Source organism: Dama dama, chromosome 28, assembly GCF_033118175.1.
Source record: "Dama dama isolate Ldn47 chromosome 28, ASM3311817v1, whole genome shotgun sequence".
Classification (NCBI taxonomy): Eukaryota; Metazoa; Chordata; class Mammalia; order Artiodactyla; family Cervidae; genus Dama; species Dama dama.
In genome coordinates, this window is record NC_083708.1 from 46,679,088 (window position 1) to 46,697,699 (window position 18,612).

Consider the following 18,612-nt stretch of genomic DNA (forward strand, 5'->3'; position numbering starts at 1 on the left):
AAATGCTCTGTAATGCAGCAATATACAACAATTCAGGAATGTTACAGATGGGCATTTAGATCTCAGCTGAACAAAGGGAGTGATTAAAGCTATAAATACATGCCACTTTTAAAGAAAATAATCAAAGAGGATAAAAGAAGATAAGATACAGGCCCAAACTTGGAGACACTCTCCTACTGGGAGGTGGGCAGGAGAGAACTAGTGGCAGAGACAGATACCAGTTTTGTTAGGGGAAGCACACTGATTGAAACCGCCCACCCTGGCCAGGCACCATAGTAACCATTTGCATGAGTTGTTTTATGGCAGGAGATCCTGATAAGGAATACGGAACTAATAGGCCACCACCAGCCAGAAGAGTTCGGGAAAGATCGAGAGGAGACACTACCTGTCCGTCCACTTCCCAGAATCCCTCTTGCTAGCATCCATCTTGGCTGAGCGATGCATGCGCCACCAGGAAAGACTCTGAATTAGAATGATTGGCCAAAGACCACCCGGAAACTAATCCCATCACCATAAAACCCAAGACTGCGAGCCACGCGGCAGAGCAGTTCTCCTGGGTTCCCTTACCTACTGCTCTCCACCCGGGTGCCCTTTCCCAATAAAATCTCTTGCTTTGTCAGCATGTGTCTCCTCGGACAATTCATTTCCGAGTGTTAGACAAGAGCCCAGTTTCGGGCCCTGGAAGGGGTCCCCCTTCCTGCAACAGTTTCACAATGAATGGCAAACTAGGGCAATGTGTTGGTAAGAAATAGAGCTAAGGGTAAGTAGGCTTGATAAAAAACAAAAGTCAGGTTTGCATGCACATTAAGAAAAAACTGTAGTGAGTATTAAAGACAAAAGATAAAGGTAACATTCAATTTGCTATTTGCAAATTAGACCATATATACTTAAAAAATCCAACTTAACATATGCAAAAACAAAATAGAAATTTAATCTACTAAAGGAGCAGCTTAAATAAATGTGATTTTTGTTAAGTCAATAGAGGTAACAAGATAAGAATTTATGCTTTTCTAAAACATTGATTTCTCAGCAAACTAATCTTAAAATTCATGATGTTCTGAAAGTCTTCTAAGCAATATAAAAGTAAGACACATTATTTTGAATTGATATCTGAAATTATATTATTTTAAAATCAACAGCTTCCCACCAAGAATCATTAGTTATCTGTGATGATAATTCCTCTTGGGTTTTATAAAAATAAAATAAATTCTAACTATAAATAAGTGCTGCCATTATATTACTTCTACCCACTCAAAGCCCATTTTTCAGCCTGAAATTCATTATAAGAAACTTTAGAGCATTATGTTTATATTTTTCATGAATTACTTACCAGTGTGGTAAAGATATAATGGTAGTATTCTGTCATCATTCCCATAGCTAATGCCTAAGAAGTAAAAAATAAAATAAATATTAAAATATTAACATTGAAGGTACACATTACATGAAATACCTTATGTCAATAAGACAAATGAGAAGAAAATAGTTAATATGTAATGAAGAATCAGTGTATAATATTCAGGTTACATTAAAATTGGGTCAAATTAAATCTTTTTTCCATAGTTAAAGAAGATTAGTGGTTAGGAAGGAATTTCTGAAACAGTTCTCTTGATAAAAAAGCTATTAGTTGAATGTTTGCAATTGTAAGGCTTATAGCTTTACATATTAAAAGAGGCATTAAATTTGAAACATAACCTGAAATTAGCACATCCTAGTTCATTATATTTGTAATGTCCCTACTACAAATATCATAATAAGGAACACATTTTATTTTGTTGAAAAGTGTTCCTCAGTTAGAAAAAGAGTGTTCCAAAGCACAATACCAACAGAACTTTTTTTGAGCATTTTAGACATTTTCTTAGTATTAGTGAAGCAAATGTAAATCACCACTGTACAGATAAAGTGTTTTTTGCTTTTTATTAATAGACCAATTGAAATTAACTATGTTTTATTTTCACACCTCTACAGCCCTCATCAATTTTAGACCATCAGTCCTAAAACAAGGGCTTTTGGAGCAGAACTTCCAGTCATAAGAAGCATCAATTTCCTCTCTGAAAAGAGAGAATGCATTTGAAATAGCTGTTTATCAATGAACAGTATTCGGTGATGATAGCTGAAAAATGATTCATTTTTTAGCTGAATGAAGAGCTCTGAGTAAACGAGTATTCTCAGGTACATCTAATATTCTTCTACAAACAACTAATCAAATTGGTTTACTAAGTGGCTGCCCCAGCTACATCCTCTGTATTCCATGTTCATAGGTAGGTAGTAACCAATTAGGGCTAATAAAATTTGTGTTTCTACAAATTAATATCTATCAGTCAAGAAGACAGATGTTTTTTGAAAAGTTTGGGGGACATATAAAATGTACTTTTTAAAAAGGGAGAAATATGTGTTAGTGAAAGTTGGCATCAAAGAATTGAGCAGAGGAAAGGAATTTAGAAAGTGTGATATTGTGATTTATAATAAGAAAATATGTATTTAGTCTTCATCTCCACTTCTGGCACAGAGCTCTGGAAACTCTTGGAATTTCCCAAACGATAAAAGCAATGGGGACAACTTTTGTTATTATAGTTGGTCTCTTTTCTTCCTTTCCTGAAATTACTTCAGAGCCATAAAAGTGAAATGAATGCCTTGTTATTTTTGACAAGCACCTTTAAACCACAACTGAGTTTATGTGAAAAGAGGTGATTTGGGGAAATCCCCTGAAGATTGCAGGGGCGGGAGAGGGGGTGCTTATTGTCAGGAAAGCAACCTTGTTAAAGGAAAGTTGGAACTTTCAGTCTAACCCCCTCTGCCCCCTGAACTCTTGGAAGGGAAGAGGGGCTGGAGATAGAGTTCCATCATCTCAAGCCAATGATTCAATCAGTGATACCTATGTACTGAAGCCTCCATAAAAACCTAAAGGAGAGGATCTGGAGAGCTTCCACATTGATGAACATGTGACCATGCGAGGAGAGCAGATTATTCAGACGGGGCATGGAAGCTCTTTTCCCTCTCCCCATATTTTGACCTATGCACCTTTTCTATCTGCTTGTTACTGAGTTATATCCTTTCATAATAAACTGGGAATCTGGTAAGTAAAATGTTTCTCTGAGTTCTGTGAGCTGTTCTAGCAAGTTAAACAAACCTAAGGAGGGGATTGTAGAAATGTCCAATCTATAGCCAGTGGGTTAGAAGCATAGATGATAACCTGGATTTGTGGTTGGCATCTGAGGTGGTAGGGGAGGGGGGAGAAAGACAGTCTTATATTAATAGAACTAAGCCCTTAATCTGTGGAGGCTGATGCTATCTCTGAATAGATACTGTCAAAATTAAGTTGGATTGTAGGACAATGAGTTGGCGTCAGAACATTGCTTGTGGTGTGGGGAACACCCTCCCCTACCCGCCACAAGCACAGTTGAATTAGATGTACAGCCTTTAGGAAACAAATAATATTTCCTGAATTGATAAAAATTATATGAGCCAAACATAAACAATTATATGAGCCAATAACACTGATAAAGTTTGCATTTAAGCAAAATGAGAGAAAATGCTTCTTATTAAATAAAAATTTACAGGATTATCTTTGTAGAAGGTATCCATTGTTCCTGATGGATATGCAGTAAAGGTTTCTCAACTTCAGAACTCTCCAATGACAGCTCAGCATTACCCATGTCAGTTTTTCACTTTATGAACTCAATAGGCATAGAAATATAGGGAGATGTATATGAAAGAAATAGCAATTCAGATGCATAACTATAAATAGCAGTTACATAATGCCTAAAATGTGTTGGGTACTATTCTAAGCACACTGCATATTTTAATCAATTTAAGCTTCATTAAAAAGCCTATGAAGTAGCTCCTATTATCATACTTATTTTACAGGTGAAGAAACTAAGACATAATAAGAATGAATAAATTAGCCAACAAATTGAGAGAGCATGTAAAGATGAACTCCAGGTCTCTGACTCCTGGAGCTGGTATATACAGCATGATCTATGCCTTTTATAAAGTGGTATATTGTATATTCCCAAAGATATAGATCCACTTTACAACCTACATATTCTAAAATTTTGACTGTTTCCTCCTTGATAATTTGAAAACCTGGGACTCTCAGGCCAATACTGGAAATTATGTTTTGGAAGAGAGTGGGATGTAGTTAAGGAGACAGTGTTCTGCATCAGCTGCAGGTTTCTTCCTCGTCTTCTTGAGAAGAAAACTGTAAGGAATAACAGGACTGTGTGTGCCTTTCATTGATCTCCCTTAAGTCTTTGATACTGAAAACAAGAGTCAGTTATGGACTTTGAACTAAGATCTAAGTAGAGAAGTTTAGCTATAACATGAACAAAAGTGAACAACTGGGATACTCTCTTGGAAGGTGAGCTAGTAATTTCCAATGGGAATTTAGAAAGAACTTGCACTCAATCTTTTAATTAAAGCCTTTAGGTCTTGCTAGTACTACATTTGAATGAACTATATGCACACTTCAGATCACATTAAAAAGAATAAAATTATCATCTTCTTATGGATAAATAAGAGTGGCCACAATAGAAAATTGTTTGTGCCATGTCACCATCCTGGAAAGAAATACCACAGATTAATTTTTCCAAAATAAAAATATCATTAGAATTTCCCAACGTTTAACTGATGTAGTGTTAACAATATTATATGACAAATTAACACACACAGTTATTCAGGCGTACAATTTGCAGCCAGTTTATCCTTCACATTTTATCTGGACATCAGTGTCATCGTTGTTTAGTTGCTCAACCCTGTCCGACTCTGTGACCCCATGGACTGTGGCCCTCCAGGCCTCCTCTGTCCGTGGGATTTCCCAGGCAAGTATACTAGAATGGGTTGCCATTTCCTATTCCAGGGGTCTTCCTGGCCCAGGGATAGAACCCATGTCTCCTTGGCCGGTAGACTCTTTACCACTAAGTCACCTGGGAAGCTCATGAGATACATTGTTTAACGTTAACAACGGGAGTGGTAGACTTTATACATGTTTCTTGAAATTTTATTTTATTTTACTTCTTGTTGCTGCAGCAGTTTCTTTGCTTCTGCTTTTACATTTTCCAAGCTAAAAAATTTGATTTCACATTCTATGATATAGACTTCAAAGTTCTTGGTTGCTATTTCTCTCTGTGATAGAATGTCCTCCTGAGATTTTACTGCACATCATCTCGGCCCTACCATAGAGGATTCTCTTTGGCAAATCTGAGAAGACTGGAGTCTCTTGCTATTAACGCATGTATGACAATGAGTGCCCTGAATCTGCCTCAGAGGAAATCTGGCCAGGCCCAGGCTTCACTCACTTTTAAAGCTTTGAGGCAGGAAAACTTCAAATTCAAGGTTGCTCCAAATTTAGTAAGAGCTATGTTAGTTTAAATTAAACAAACAAAAATCTCTTTTTCTGGATATTCCTAATATTTGTTCTTGGAGTAAACCAGACAAGCTGAAAGCTCCATTTATGCCTGTTATTCAACTCTTAAACCATTTCTTTGGAGTTTCATCATTAGCCAGTGTTGAGGAATCTTGGAACAATTTCATAAGTCATAAAGTGGAGTCCTATTAATGTACTGCCACATTTACAAAAAATAAGCTATTTACTTTCTTTTTGAATTGGTTTCTAGGCTAACTGAGATCCATATATGAGACAAATGCTTTCTGGGACAAGGTAAGTTTTTAAAAATAACCTCACCATATGTGATCTGCCAGTGTTATAGAAGCGAAAAGCATGCTTTCTATGTGAAAGTGTTATTCTGACTTCAACTTAACTTTCATATTCTCATTTTACTTTTGTTCTGATTTTTCACCTACTAATCTTGTTAAAATTACATAATTTTACTGTTTAATATATTTTGAATACAACTTTAATTTTGTTTTCATTTTCTAAATAGCAGGTTACACATCAGAGAGCAAATATAAAATAATGGATAAATCAATAAAAGAAAGAATGGAAACTCTATTATTAAAAGTGATAGATATTCTCACCTTTCAAACAGCAAAATAAGTCAGAGTTAATTACTCTGCAGAAAAGACAATTGATCATCATACACACTTGTTGGAAGTCTAGAGAAAGCATACTATCTGTCACTGACAAATAGTACAGTGCTACCCACTCCAGGCATAAAGAAAAGGCACTCTTTCCAAGTCTGTGTATTACGAACATGATCAAGAATTTTTGTTATTAAATGAAAAATAAATTCCAACTCTAAATTCCAGTGCTTACTTTATTATATCATTTTATTCCAAAAGTCCCAACCAAACAACCACAACCGTACTTACATTCTTTATTACTCAAATATAACACTAGAGCAATTTTCCAAATCCAATTAAATATTTTATTGTAGTGAAATCAACATCCATATTGGAAGATTAGACAAACATCTGCTTAATAAACTAACCATGTTATAACAGGCATTTACTGTTGGTAGTTATATTTTATGAAATATAATTTGACATCTGAATCTGCATAACCCTCTGGTAGAGATAACTTATCCTAAATTTTATCAAGACAGTTGACTTATTTCCGGGGCCAGCATGTATAAAAGAGCTTAAAAAACAAAGTCCAAAGATGTGTGTTCAAATTCAGATTCTACTATATAATACAGCTTTATACTAGCTATTTAACCCCCTACATCAATCCCCTCATGTATGAGCTAATAATAATTGTTTTTCAGTGGGCTGTAAGATTTGAATAGTGTTGAAGTCATAGTAAGAGGTTTTTACTGCTATTGATTGCTTGCTTTAGTTGATTTAGTATTATTTTTTTAAGTAGACAATGCTTTATTCTGGAAAGAATAGTTCTTAACATCAAGAACATCAAGAACATCAAGGAGAAATACAAATCCCTCTACTATACACTTGCTGATGGAATTAGTAAGCTTACTTAACCTTTCTGAGACTCAGGTTCTTCATCTGTAAAGTGGATCTAGTCTCCATCTTTATAGATTATTTTATTTTTTTACATAATTATTTGATTATTTTTAACATAATCATTACATAATCATTTTTTATATAATCCTTTGATTACGGTGATGATTAAATAAGATCAAATGCATAAGGCATCTGAGCATAGCATACATGTCAGGTAAAGAACAATTTTTTTTCTCTTATTTTTGCTTTGAAGTTTATTCCCTCATTTCAGCACAAAATAGAAATATCTATTGCTTTAATCAATATTTCCAATAACAAACAGTATTTTAGCCATTTGAAACTAACCTCAGAATTTCAATCTGCTTTGAAGATCATCACTATCTATATTACTTTCCTTTTAAGACAATTACTTAAAAGCACTTGTCAGATTTTTTTATCAGAAAATTTATATCAAAGTGACTTCTCTGACTTATTTTTAAGCTGACCATGTAACAATAACAACTTCATTTAAAAATCAAAAACCAGGGGACTTCTCTGGCAGCCCAGTGGCTAAGACTCTGTGCTTCCACCTCAGGTGGCACAGGTTCAACCCCTGTTTGGGGAATTTTCAAATGCCAGGCAATGTGGACAAAAACAAACAAACAAAAAACATACTTCAAACTCAAATGTAATAGAGAAATTAAGAACTTGAATAATTTAGCAATTACCTGCTTCAAAATGCCTGCGGCCATCTCATGGCTACAGTCAAAGATGACATGGAATTCCTTGCCTCTTTTCATCTCTTTCAGTAAGGGTTTTGCATCCTTTGTATCAGCAGGTAGCTGACGGATCTTAAGTCGAAGATTGTATCTTGATGGAGCTTTGATGAGCTCCTGCAAGCGAATGAGACCTTTAGTGAAAAAGAAAAAAAAAGAACGTTAGAGAAAAATCACAGTGGATCATAAAAATTACAAAACACTACAGTGCCTGATTTTCCTGACCGTGTACATTTCATGATGCGGCCCCTGAAACTCCTGCTTCAGAATTCCTAATCGCCAGTTGTGTTTGTTAATGTGCCAAGTGCTCAGTCATGTCCGACTCTTTGTGACCCTATGGACTCTGCCAGACTCCTTTGTCCATGGGATTTCCCAGGCAAGAATACTGGGGTGGGTTGCCATTTCCTCCTCCAAAGGATCTTCCTGACACAAGGATCAAACCTGCTTGTCCTGAAGCTCCTGCATTGCAGATTCTTTACCCTCTGAGCCATCAGGGAAGCCCCATTTTTGTTAACATTACCTCTCAAAATCTTAGGGTATATCTTAAAGAATGAAAGACATACATGGCTATTAGTTAAATGTAAACAATTTAAACACATAAAAGAATACAGAATAAAAAAGTTTCCCTTCGTACCCTAACTACTCCCAGTGGGTTGTCATGGTTGATGGCTTGAAATATTATCTTCCATATATTTCTTATGTATTTGCACGTATATACATAGAGGGTTTTATTTTACATTAATAGTTGTTTTGTAAGAATGTCTTACAGGTTATTATGTCAGTGACTACTGTTCTGCTGCAGCTGCTAAATCACTTCAGTCGTGTCCGACTCTGTGCGACACCATAGATGGCAGCCCACCAGGCTCCTCTGTCCCTGGGATTCTCCAGACAAGAACACTGGAGTGGGTTGCCATTTTCGTCTCCAATGCATGCACGCATGCTAAGTCATTTCAGTTGTGTCTGACTCTGTGCAACCTTATGGACAGCAGCCCACTGGGATTCTCTAGGCAAGAGTACTGGAGTGGGCTGCCATTTCCTTCTCCAGACTACTGTTCTAGTTTGTCTAATTAATTAAACACCGTTTTTTAGTATACACACTTAATGCAGTTATTCTCTGTTATTAAAAACTTTGATGGCTTCTTTTTATTTATTTTTTTACAAGTAGTGGTTTAGTAATTTGGTGTATATGTATAACTTTATTTGGAAACAGGAATAAAAAGTATCTTCTTATGACTTCCCTGGTGGCTCAGACGGTAAAGCGTCTGCCTACAATGAGGGAGGCCAGGGTTCCATTCCTGGGTCGGGAAGATCCTCTGGAGAACGAAATGGCAACCCACTCCAGTACTCTTGCCTGGAAAATCCCATGGATGAAGAAGTGTGGTAGGCTATAGTTCATGGGATGACAAAGAGTTGGACATGCCTGAGCAACTTCACTTTCTATTATGACAAAAATATACTGTATATTAAAATAATGTAAGAGATCTAAACAATAAAATCTAATTCTGAGAAGTTTTTCATTCAGTTTTTAATTAAATAATACATCCTCTTAGACATATAATGCTATATACATGTTAACATGTTTCAACATAGTTAATAAAATTAATATGACTAATTTTAAGTATTCTCATCCCTAGGACATGAAATATAAAAGTGAAAGGTGAAAAGACAGCCTTAAGAATGGGAGAAAATAATAGCGAATGAAGAAACAGACAAAGGATTAGTCTCAAAAATATACAAGCAACTCCTGAAGCTCAATTCCAGAAAAATAAATGACCCAATCAAAACATGGGCCAAAGATCTAAATAGACATTTCTCCAAAGAAGACATAGAGATGGCTAACAAACACATGAAAAGATGCTCAACATCACTCATTATCAGAGAAATGCAAATCAAAACCTCAATGAGGTACCATTACACGCCAGTCAGAATGGCTGCTATCCAAAAGTCTACAGGCAATAAATGCTGGAGAGGGTGTGGAGAAAAGGGAACCCTCTTACACTGTTGGTGGGAATGCAAACTAGTACAGCCGCTATGGAGAACAGTGTGGAGATTCCTTAAAAAACTGGATATAGAACTGCCATATGACCCAGCAATCCCACTCCTGGGCATACACACCGAGGAAACCAGATCTGAAAGAGACACATGTACCCCAATATTCATCGCAGCACTGTTTATAATAGCCAGGGCCTGGAAGCAACCTTGATGCCCATCAGCAGACGAATGGATAAGAAAGTTGTGGTACATATACACAATGGAATATTACTCAGCCATTAAAAAGAATTCATTTGAATCAGTTCTAATGAAATGGATGAAACTGGAGCCCATTATACTTAGTGAAGTAAGCCAGAAAGATAAACACCAATACAGTATACTAACGCATATATATGGAATTTAGAAAGATGGTAACGATAACCCTATATGCAAGACAGAAAAAGAGACACAGATGTATAGAACAGACTTTTGGACTCTATGGGAGAAGGCGAGGGTGGGATGATCTGAGAGAACAGCATCGAAACATGTATATTATCAAGTGTGAAACAGATCACCAGTCCAAGTTGGATGCATGAGACAAGTGCTCGGGGCTGGTGCACTGGGAAGACCCAGAGGGATGGGATGGGGAGGGAGGTGGGAGGGGGGATCGGGATGGGGAATACATGTAAATCCATGGCCGATTCATGTCAATGTATGGCAAAAACCACTACAATATTGTAAAGTAATTAGCCTCCAACTAATAAAAATAAATGGAAAAAATATATATATATAAATTCATAAATACACCTAATAACTTTTGCTTTTAAAGTATTGTCCCATAAAATTTACTTTAAGTTAGTTTAGAATTTTGATATTTAAAATTCTGCAAATAATATTTGAATAAATTACACAATATAATTATCTTATTTTGTTTTACAAGTTTAAGTATTTACTAACAATATTAAAATAAATATTACATAATTAATTGAGATCAAATGTACCCATTGAACATAATACAATTCAGTGTAGGGAATTATGTATGTGATGAGTACAGATGTTAACACTGAATTGTACAAAGGTGAAAACAAATATATGAGTTTATAACACGTGCTTAATTGTATTAGTGTTTAGCATTGGACTTATAAAATTCTCTAAAATGTGTATAAAATGCTATAAACTTCTTTGCACATGAGGTTACTTCACAACAAAGTTATAATAAAAATTTTAAGGATAGTAATATTGTTTTAGGTTTCCCAGGTGGAATAGTGGTAAAGAATCCACCTGCCAATGCAAGAGATGAAATAGACATGAGTTTGATCCCTGGGTCAGGAAGATCCTCTGGAATAGAAAATGGCAACCCACTCCAGTAATCTTGCCTGGAAAATTCGATGGACAGAGGAGCCTGGTGGGCCACAGTCCATGGGGCCAAAAAGAATCAGACACAATTGAGTGACTGAGCACACACACACACACACAGTAACATTGTTTAACAACATTTTATAAATAGAGTATAATTGCTTTAAGGCAGTGACTTCCAAACTTTGGAATGGATGACAGTAATCTGTGAAGCTGGGTACAATCTAAATAACCAAATCAGAATCTTCAGGGGATACAACTCATTCATGAGGATTTTTAATAATTGCTCCAGATGATTTTCTTGGTCATCAAAGAGTGTGGTCAATTTCCAAAGATAGGTACAATTTTTGGTGTCTTATGAGAGCTACTCTTTGAACCACTTTGGTAGAGCAATAGTATAGACTAATAAGTATTTTATATTAACTAGTAGGATAAGACAATAAAATTATTCAAAAATGATTTCCAACCAGGAAGAGTGAGTTAGAAAACTGTAAATAAAACTGACTGTAGGAATAAGAAAGAGAAAGAAAAAAAAAAAAAACTCATTACTCATACATCAAATAAATGTTTATTGGATTATCTCTAAAATACCCTTAGTTCTAAATTTTTATTATTCTCATTATTTATATAAATGCAGACAGATCTAATACCAACCTTAGACGAATAAAGAAAAGAAAGCTACCCTTCGCTAACTTATCTCACAAGATTTTGAGTGAGTCAAATGTAAATTTGGGGTATTTCGTCTATCAGAGTAGCAATACCCTGAGAGATGAGTGTGAGTCTCAGTTCAAAAAAATCTATGATGTGTGAATCTTTATGCAAGATATTATATCTGAGATTTGTTTTGCTTTCCTCTTCTCTATTAGAGGGTAAAACCATATAACCTATATCAATATATAAATTAATACATAAAACACCAAAGGGGAACTGGCTTATATTAGACTTTCAATAAGTAGCAGGTTTTTATTATTGTTATTTGGGCTAAGAAGGAAAAAATATAGTTATTTTTTAAATGTGCTGGTTATTAATCTATTCTTGGAAGTTATTTTGACACTGATACAGACTGAAAACCTAATAACATCAAAATATCAATCAAAATGTTGAGATAAACTCATTATCAAAGAAAAAGTAGCTATACAGTTAGAGATTAGCTCAACAGTTCTGAATTGAAAAAGCTCAACTGACTTGGAAGTAGACATTTTCAGAAGTATTATATACACAAATAGCATTTGTAGGGGTCACCCTAAGTATAAATATTGCCAACTATTTTCAAGTGTCTTAAGAACTCATGTGGATAGTCCATTGAGCCACCAGGTACAATAAATGTTTACTTTTTCTCTTCACACATATACTCCCCTGCTGGCATTAATATAACAGATTTCAGCTTGCCAGCTTCCCTGAGAAATAATATTCAAGAGATAAATTTTTTTTTAAAAAAAAATAGCTGTTGCTAGTAGGACTTGCCATCTCCTACTTGAATTCAAGGGAATTGTTGTTTTAATTATATATACAACATGTATTTACTGCATGTCTACTATGTACAAGACATTGTTTCATGGATAAATATAATGATTAGTAGTATTTATTCAGTCTTTAACCACATGAGATACAGTTTGAGATACAATTGAGATACAGAGATTTAACCACATGAGATACAGTTCTATAATGCTTTTCACAATCAGTTTTTGGAGTAAAAATGGTTCAACATTTCAACCAAAGAGAAGAAATCCAGAGATTGTTTGAACACTGAAAGTAGAATCGTGATTTCTAAATTCCAGCTTTCCATCATCTCCTGCACAGGTGTGTAAAAATCTCTCTTGGCTTCTAAGATTTCATAGCTCTGCCCAGTGCTATTGTTTCTCATTAATCTATATTTACATTCTAGATCCTCTGCCTTCCCTACTATTTGACGTTTAGAAACAAACCCCTGTCTGCATTCTATTATTCAGAACACCTTGAAAGAATAAGAGAGCTGACAAAATCGGAGATGTATTCAAGACATCTGAAGAGTGGATGTTTACTTGGGATCTTAATATGAATTATTTGATGGCATCCCTGTAAGTTAATATATGTAGATGAGGTCTTTATTGAAAGGAAAAAGGGCTTAAACAATAGGAATGTCTTTTAATTACAATACTGGCCATGCATTTTCTGCTGTGGATCTCTATTGATCTTCCTACCTCCACCAGCATTCCTATGCCACATATCACAGTCTAAAACTGCCAATTTCAGAAAGGATTACCCTAATCAATACATGATACAGAAGGCAAGACTGTTTTGTTGTAAAATAAATGAGTTCCCTATTTAGGAAAAAAGTAAGCTCTTCAAAATTATTGGGATAGTTTATATGTGGTGCAACAGCAAAGTAATGCTCAAAATTCTTCAAGCCAGACTTCAACAGTACATGAACTGAAAACTTCCAGATGTTCAAGCTGGATTTAGAAAAGGCAGAGGAACCAGAGATCAAACTGCCAACATCTGTTGGATCATCGAAAAAGCAAGAGAGTTCCAGAAAAGCATCTACTTCTGCTTTATTGACTATACCAAAATCTTTGAGTGTGTGGATCACAATAAACTGTGAAAAATTCTTAAGGAGAAGGGAATACCAGACCACCTTGCCTGCCTCCTGAGAAATCTGTATGCAGGTCAGGAAGCAACAGTTAGTACTGGACATGGAAAAACAGACTGGTTCCAAATACAAAAAGGAGTATGTCAAGGCTGTATATTGTCCTATTTATTTAACTTACATGGAGCGTACATCATGAGAAATGCTGGGCTGAATGAAGCTCAAGCTGGTACTAAAATTGCTGGGAGAAATATCAATAACCTCAGATATGCAGATGACACCACACTTATGGCAGAAAGTGAAGAACTAAATAGCCTCTTGATGAAAGTGAAAGAAGAGAGTGAAAAAGTTGGCTTACAACTCAACATTCAGAAAACTAAGATCATGGCATCCGGTCCCATCACTTCATGGCAAATAGATGGGGAAACAGTGGAAACAGTGACTGACTTTATTTTTCAGGGCTCCAAAATCACTGCAGATGGTGACTGCAGCCATGAAATTAAAAGATGCTTACTCCTTGGAAGAAAAGCTATGACCAACCTAGACAGCATACTAAAAAGCCAAGACATAACTTTGCCAACAAAGGTCCGTCTAGTCAAAGCTATGGTTTTTCCAGTAGCCATGTATGGATGTGAGAGTTGGACTATAAAGAAAGCTGAGCATCAAAGAATTGATGCTTCTGAACTGTGGTGTTGGAGAAGACTCTTGAGAGTCCCTTCGACTGCAAGGAGATCCAACCAGTCCATCCTAATGGAAATCAGTCCTGAATATTCATTGGAAGGACTGATGCTGAAGTTGAATCTCCAATACTTTGGCCACCTGATGCGAAGAACTGACTCCTTAGAAAAGACCCTGATGCTGGGAAAGATTGAAGGCAGGAGAAGAACAGGATGACAGAGGATGAGATGGTTAGATGGCATCACCAACTCGATGGACATAAGTTTGAGTAAGCTCTGGGAGCTGGTGATGGACAGAGAATCCTGGCATGCTGCAATCCATGGAGTCGCAAAGAGTTGGACATGAGTGAGTGACTGAACTGAACTGATATGTGGTCTTGGATTCCCATGTGGCTCAGTGGTAAAGAACCGCCTGCCAAGCACGAGATGTGAGTTCAATCTCTGGGTTGGAAGTATCCCTGACAACCCACTCCAGTATTCTTTCCTGGGAAATCCCATGGACAGAGGAGCCTGGTGGGCTACAGTCCATGGGTCGCAAAGAGTCAGACAAGACTTACTGACTAAACAACAACATATGTGATCCTGGCCTATGGCACTCTGTTCAGAAGAGAAATAAAAGGGCGCATGTACTAGATAAAATAAAATGGCAAAATCTACTTTGTTTAAAATATGGTTAACACAAATAATTTCCAAACAACAGTTTTCAGAAATGTAGTTTACTTTAACAAATTTGGCACCTGGTTAAGTTATTTTATGGGAGGGTAGAATTGCAATACTTTAAAACAGTCTTTTAATTAAAATATCCCCTTTTCCCTAATGTAATTAGTTGATGTAATGATAATAAAATAGAAACAATTTGCACAGATGGGTTCCTGAAAATCTTCTAACAAAGAAGAGCACCACATTGCAATTATCCCTTTATTTTCGTAGATGAGTAACATTCTATCCCCTCTAATTCCTTCACTGAGAGTATATTTTTTAAAGGTTTTTCTGCTTTCAGTTATTTTACAGTACTTAAAATCAAGGTTTATCTTAAGCTTACAGGGGACAGAGGTTTGAGATGCTCTTTTCAGAAGTTGCCATCAATTTAACTCTTAAGGAGAATCCAGAAGGAGCATTTATGCACACTCCAGCTGGCACTTGGTTCTAATGAGATCAATCACATCCCTTCCCTGCAGGTCCAACCTCCCTCAGCCCCAGGAAGGGAGTCCCAAGTTTCCTCCTGGACTGACTATCCATTTCAGTAGCCACACAGACTAGAGCTTTGCCACCTGGCTTATTCATCAGGCCTATTTATCATCTCAGTGAATGTGGTCTGTATTTAGGCCAGACTCCCCTCACCCAAAATGCACTGTATAAAAATGATTCATCTATGTTCGATCACCACCAATGTGTTTTTCAGTGGGAAAAAGACAATTTATGGAAAGGCCAAGTATAACATTTCAGGGAGTTATTGAATGTTTTGTTTGTGCTACAGAGTGTTTTGAAGAAAACTAAATAGAATATGTAAACCAGCTGTGGACCTTGTAACATATGATAATGTGGTAAGTATAAAAGAAGCAAGCCAATCATTGTAAGAAAATCATAAATGGTTTTGACAAGGAGAGGTAGATTGACACTGAAAAAAAAAAACTGTCTCCAAATTTTTGTCAGCCCTCCGCTCCTTGGGAGTGAGGTGAATTTGTTCAGCTCAGAGAAATTAGAAAATAAAGAAAAGTGGGGTCTAGAAAAAAAGTGGGGAGAAGAAAAGATGAGAGGAAACTTTCAGTGTAGTTTTCATATTCTTAAAAAAGAGAGAGAGCGCTATGGAAGCAAAATTAGAGGTCTGGCTTCCTGGAGAAAAAACACTTAAATCCTAACACTAACTTTACAGGGGCTTCCCTGGTAGCTCAGATAGTAAAGAATCTGCCTTCAATACAGGAGATTTGGATTCAATCCTGGATCGGGAAGAAGACAAAGTTCAGCCCCTGGGTTGGGAACATCCCCTTGAAAAGGGAATGGCTACCCACTCCAGAACTCTTGCCTGGAGAATTCCACGGACACAGGAGCCTGGTGGGGTCCATGGGGTCACAAAGAGTCACACATGACTGAGGGACTAACACTTTTACTTCGCTTTCACTTTCAACCATACAGACAGCTATTTACTTCTCTGTTTTTGAAATGTGCTATATTTTTAAAGAATGACATAGCTGATATACAAGCATCTTGCACAGCTCAATACCAAAAAAACAAACAACTCAATCAAAAAGTGGCAGAAGACCTAAACAGACATTTCTCCAAAGGAGACATACAGATGGCTAATAAACACATGAAACTATATTCAACAACATTCATTATTAGAGAAATGAAAATCAAAATGACAATGAGGTATCACCTCACACCAGTCAGAATGGCCAGCATGAAAAAATCTACGAAAAATAAATGCTGAAGACAGTATGGAGAAAAGGGAATCCTCTTGCACTGTTGGTAGGAATGTAAATTGATACAGCCATTATGAAGAACAGTATGGGGATTCCTTAAAAAACTAGGAATAAAACTACCATTTGAGCCAGCAATCCAACTACTGGGCATATACCCTGAGGAAACCATAACTGAAAAATACACATGTACCCCAATGTTCATTGCAGTATTATTTACAACAGCCAGGACATGGAAGTAATGGAGATGTCCATCAACAATGACTAGATAAAGATGGTAGACATATGCAATGGAATATTACTCAGTCATAAAAAGGAATGCATTTGAGTCAGTTCCAATGAGGTGGATGAACCTAGAGCCTATTAAACAGAGTTAAGTAAGTCAGAAAGACAAAAACAAGTATCATATACGAATGCATATATATGAAATCTAGAGAGAGAGAACTTATGAGCCTATTTTCAGGCCAGCAGTGGAGATGCAAACATAGAGAACAGACACAAGGACACAGTTAGGGAAAGAGAGGGAGGGACAAATTGGGACAGTAGCATTGAAAAGTAGTTTCAATGTAAAATCGTAATGAAAAATCGATAGCCAGTGGGAATTTGCTGCATGACACAGGATGCTCAAACTCATGCTTAGTGACAACGAGAGGGGTGGGATGGAGTGGGAAGATGGAAGAGAGATTCAAGAGGGAGGGAATGTGTGTATACCTATGGCTGATTCATGTTGATGTATGGCAGAAACCAACACAATATTGTAAAGAAATTATTCTTCAATTAAAAAAATTAAAGATCTAAATATAAGACCAGAAACTATAAAACTCCTAGAGGAGAACATAGGCAAAACACTCTCTGACATAAATCACAGCAGGACCCTCTATGACCCACCTCCCAGAATACCGGAAATAAAAGCAAAAATAAACAAATGGGACCTAATGAAACTTAAAAGCTTTTGCACAACAAAGGAAACTATAAGCCAGGTGAAAAGACAGCCCTCAGATTGGGAGAAAATAATAGCAAATGAAGAAACAGACAAAGGATTAGTCTCAAAAATATACAAGCAACTCCTACAGCTCAATTCCAGAAAAAATAAATGACCCAATCAAAACACGGGCCAAAGATCTAAACAGACATTTCTCCAAAGAAGACATACAGATGGCTAACAAACACATGAAAAGATGCTCAACATCACTCATTATCAGAGAAATGCAAATCAAAACCACAATGAGGTACCATTACACACCAGTCAGGATGGCTGCTATCCAAAAGTCTACAAGCAATAAATTCTGGAGAGGGTGTGGAGAAAAGGGAACCCTCTTACACTGTTGGTGGGAATGCAAACTAGTACAGCCGCTATGGAAAACAGTGCGGAGATTTCTTAAAAAACTGGAAATAGAACTGCCATATGACCCAGCAATCCCACTCCTGGGCATACACACTGAGGAAACCAGATCTGAAAGAGACACATGTACCCCAATGTTCATCGCAGCACTGTTTATAATAGCAAGGACATGGAAGCAAACTAGATGCCCACCAGCAGACGAATGGATAAGGAAGCCGCGGTACATATACACAATGGAATATTACTCAGCCATTAAAAAGAATACATTTGAATCAGTTCTAATGAAATGGATAAAACTGGAGCCCATTATACAGAGTGAAGTAAGCCAGAAAGATAAACACCAATACAGTATACTAATGCATATATATGTAATTTAAAAAGATGGTAACCATAACCCTATATGCAAAACAGAAAAAGAGACACAGATGTACAGAACAGACTTTTAGACTCTGTGGGAGAAGGTAAGGGTGGGATGTTCAGAGAGAACAGCATTGAAACAATTATACTATCAAGGGTGAAACAGATCACCAGTCCAGGTTGGACGCATGAGACAAGTGCTCAGGGCTGGTCCACTGGGAAGACCCAGAGGGATGGGATGGGGAGGGAGGCGGGAGGGGGGATCGGGATGGGGAACACATGTAAATCCATGGCCGATTCATGTCAATGTATG

The 18,612-nt window shown here is 36.6% G+C and overlaps 1 protein-coding gene across 6 annotated transcripts in view; it reads right to left on the bottom strand.

The window, feature by feature from the left end:
• The window catches only part of GRIK2 (glutamate ionotropic receptor kainate type subunit 2), a 725,919-nt gene that overhangs the window by 368,016 nt on the left and 339,291 nt on the right, over nt 1-18,612 (bottom strand). For all 6 annotated transcript variants that reach the window (XM_061131531.1, XM_061131528.1, XM_061131529.1 and 3 more), the window contains 2 exons: nt 7,566-7,747; nt 1,331-1,384 (listed from right to left, as the gene is read on the bottom strand). In XM_061131531.1, the coding sequence (XP_060987514.1) occupies nt 1,331-1,384; nt 7,566-7,747 (236 nt within the window). The remainder of the gene's footprint in view (nt 1-1,330; nt 1,385-7,565; nt 7,748-18,612) is intronic.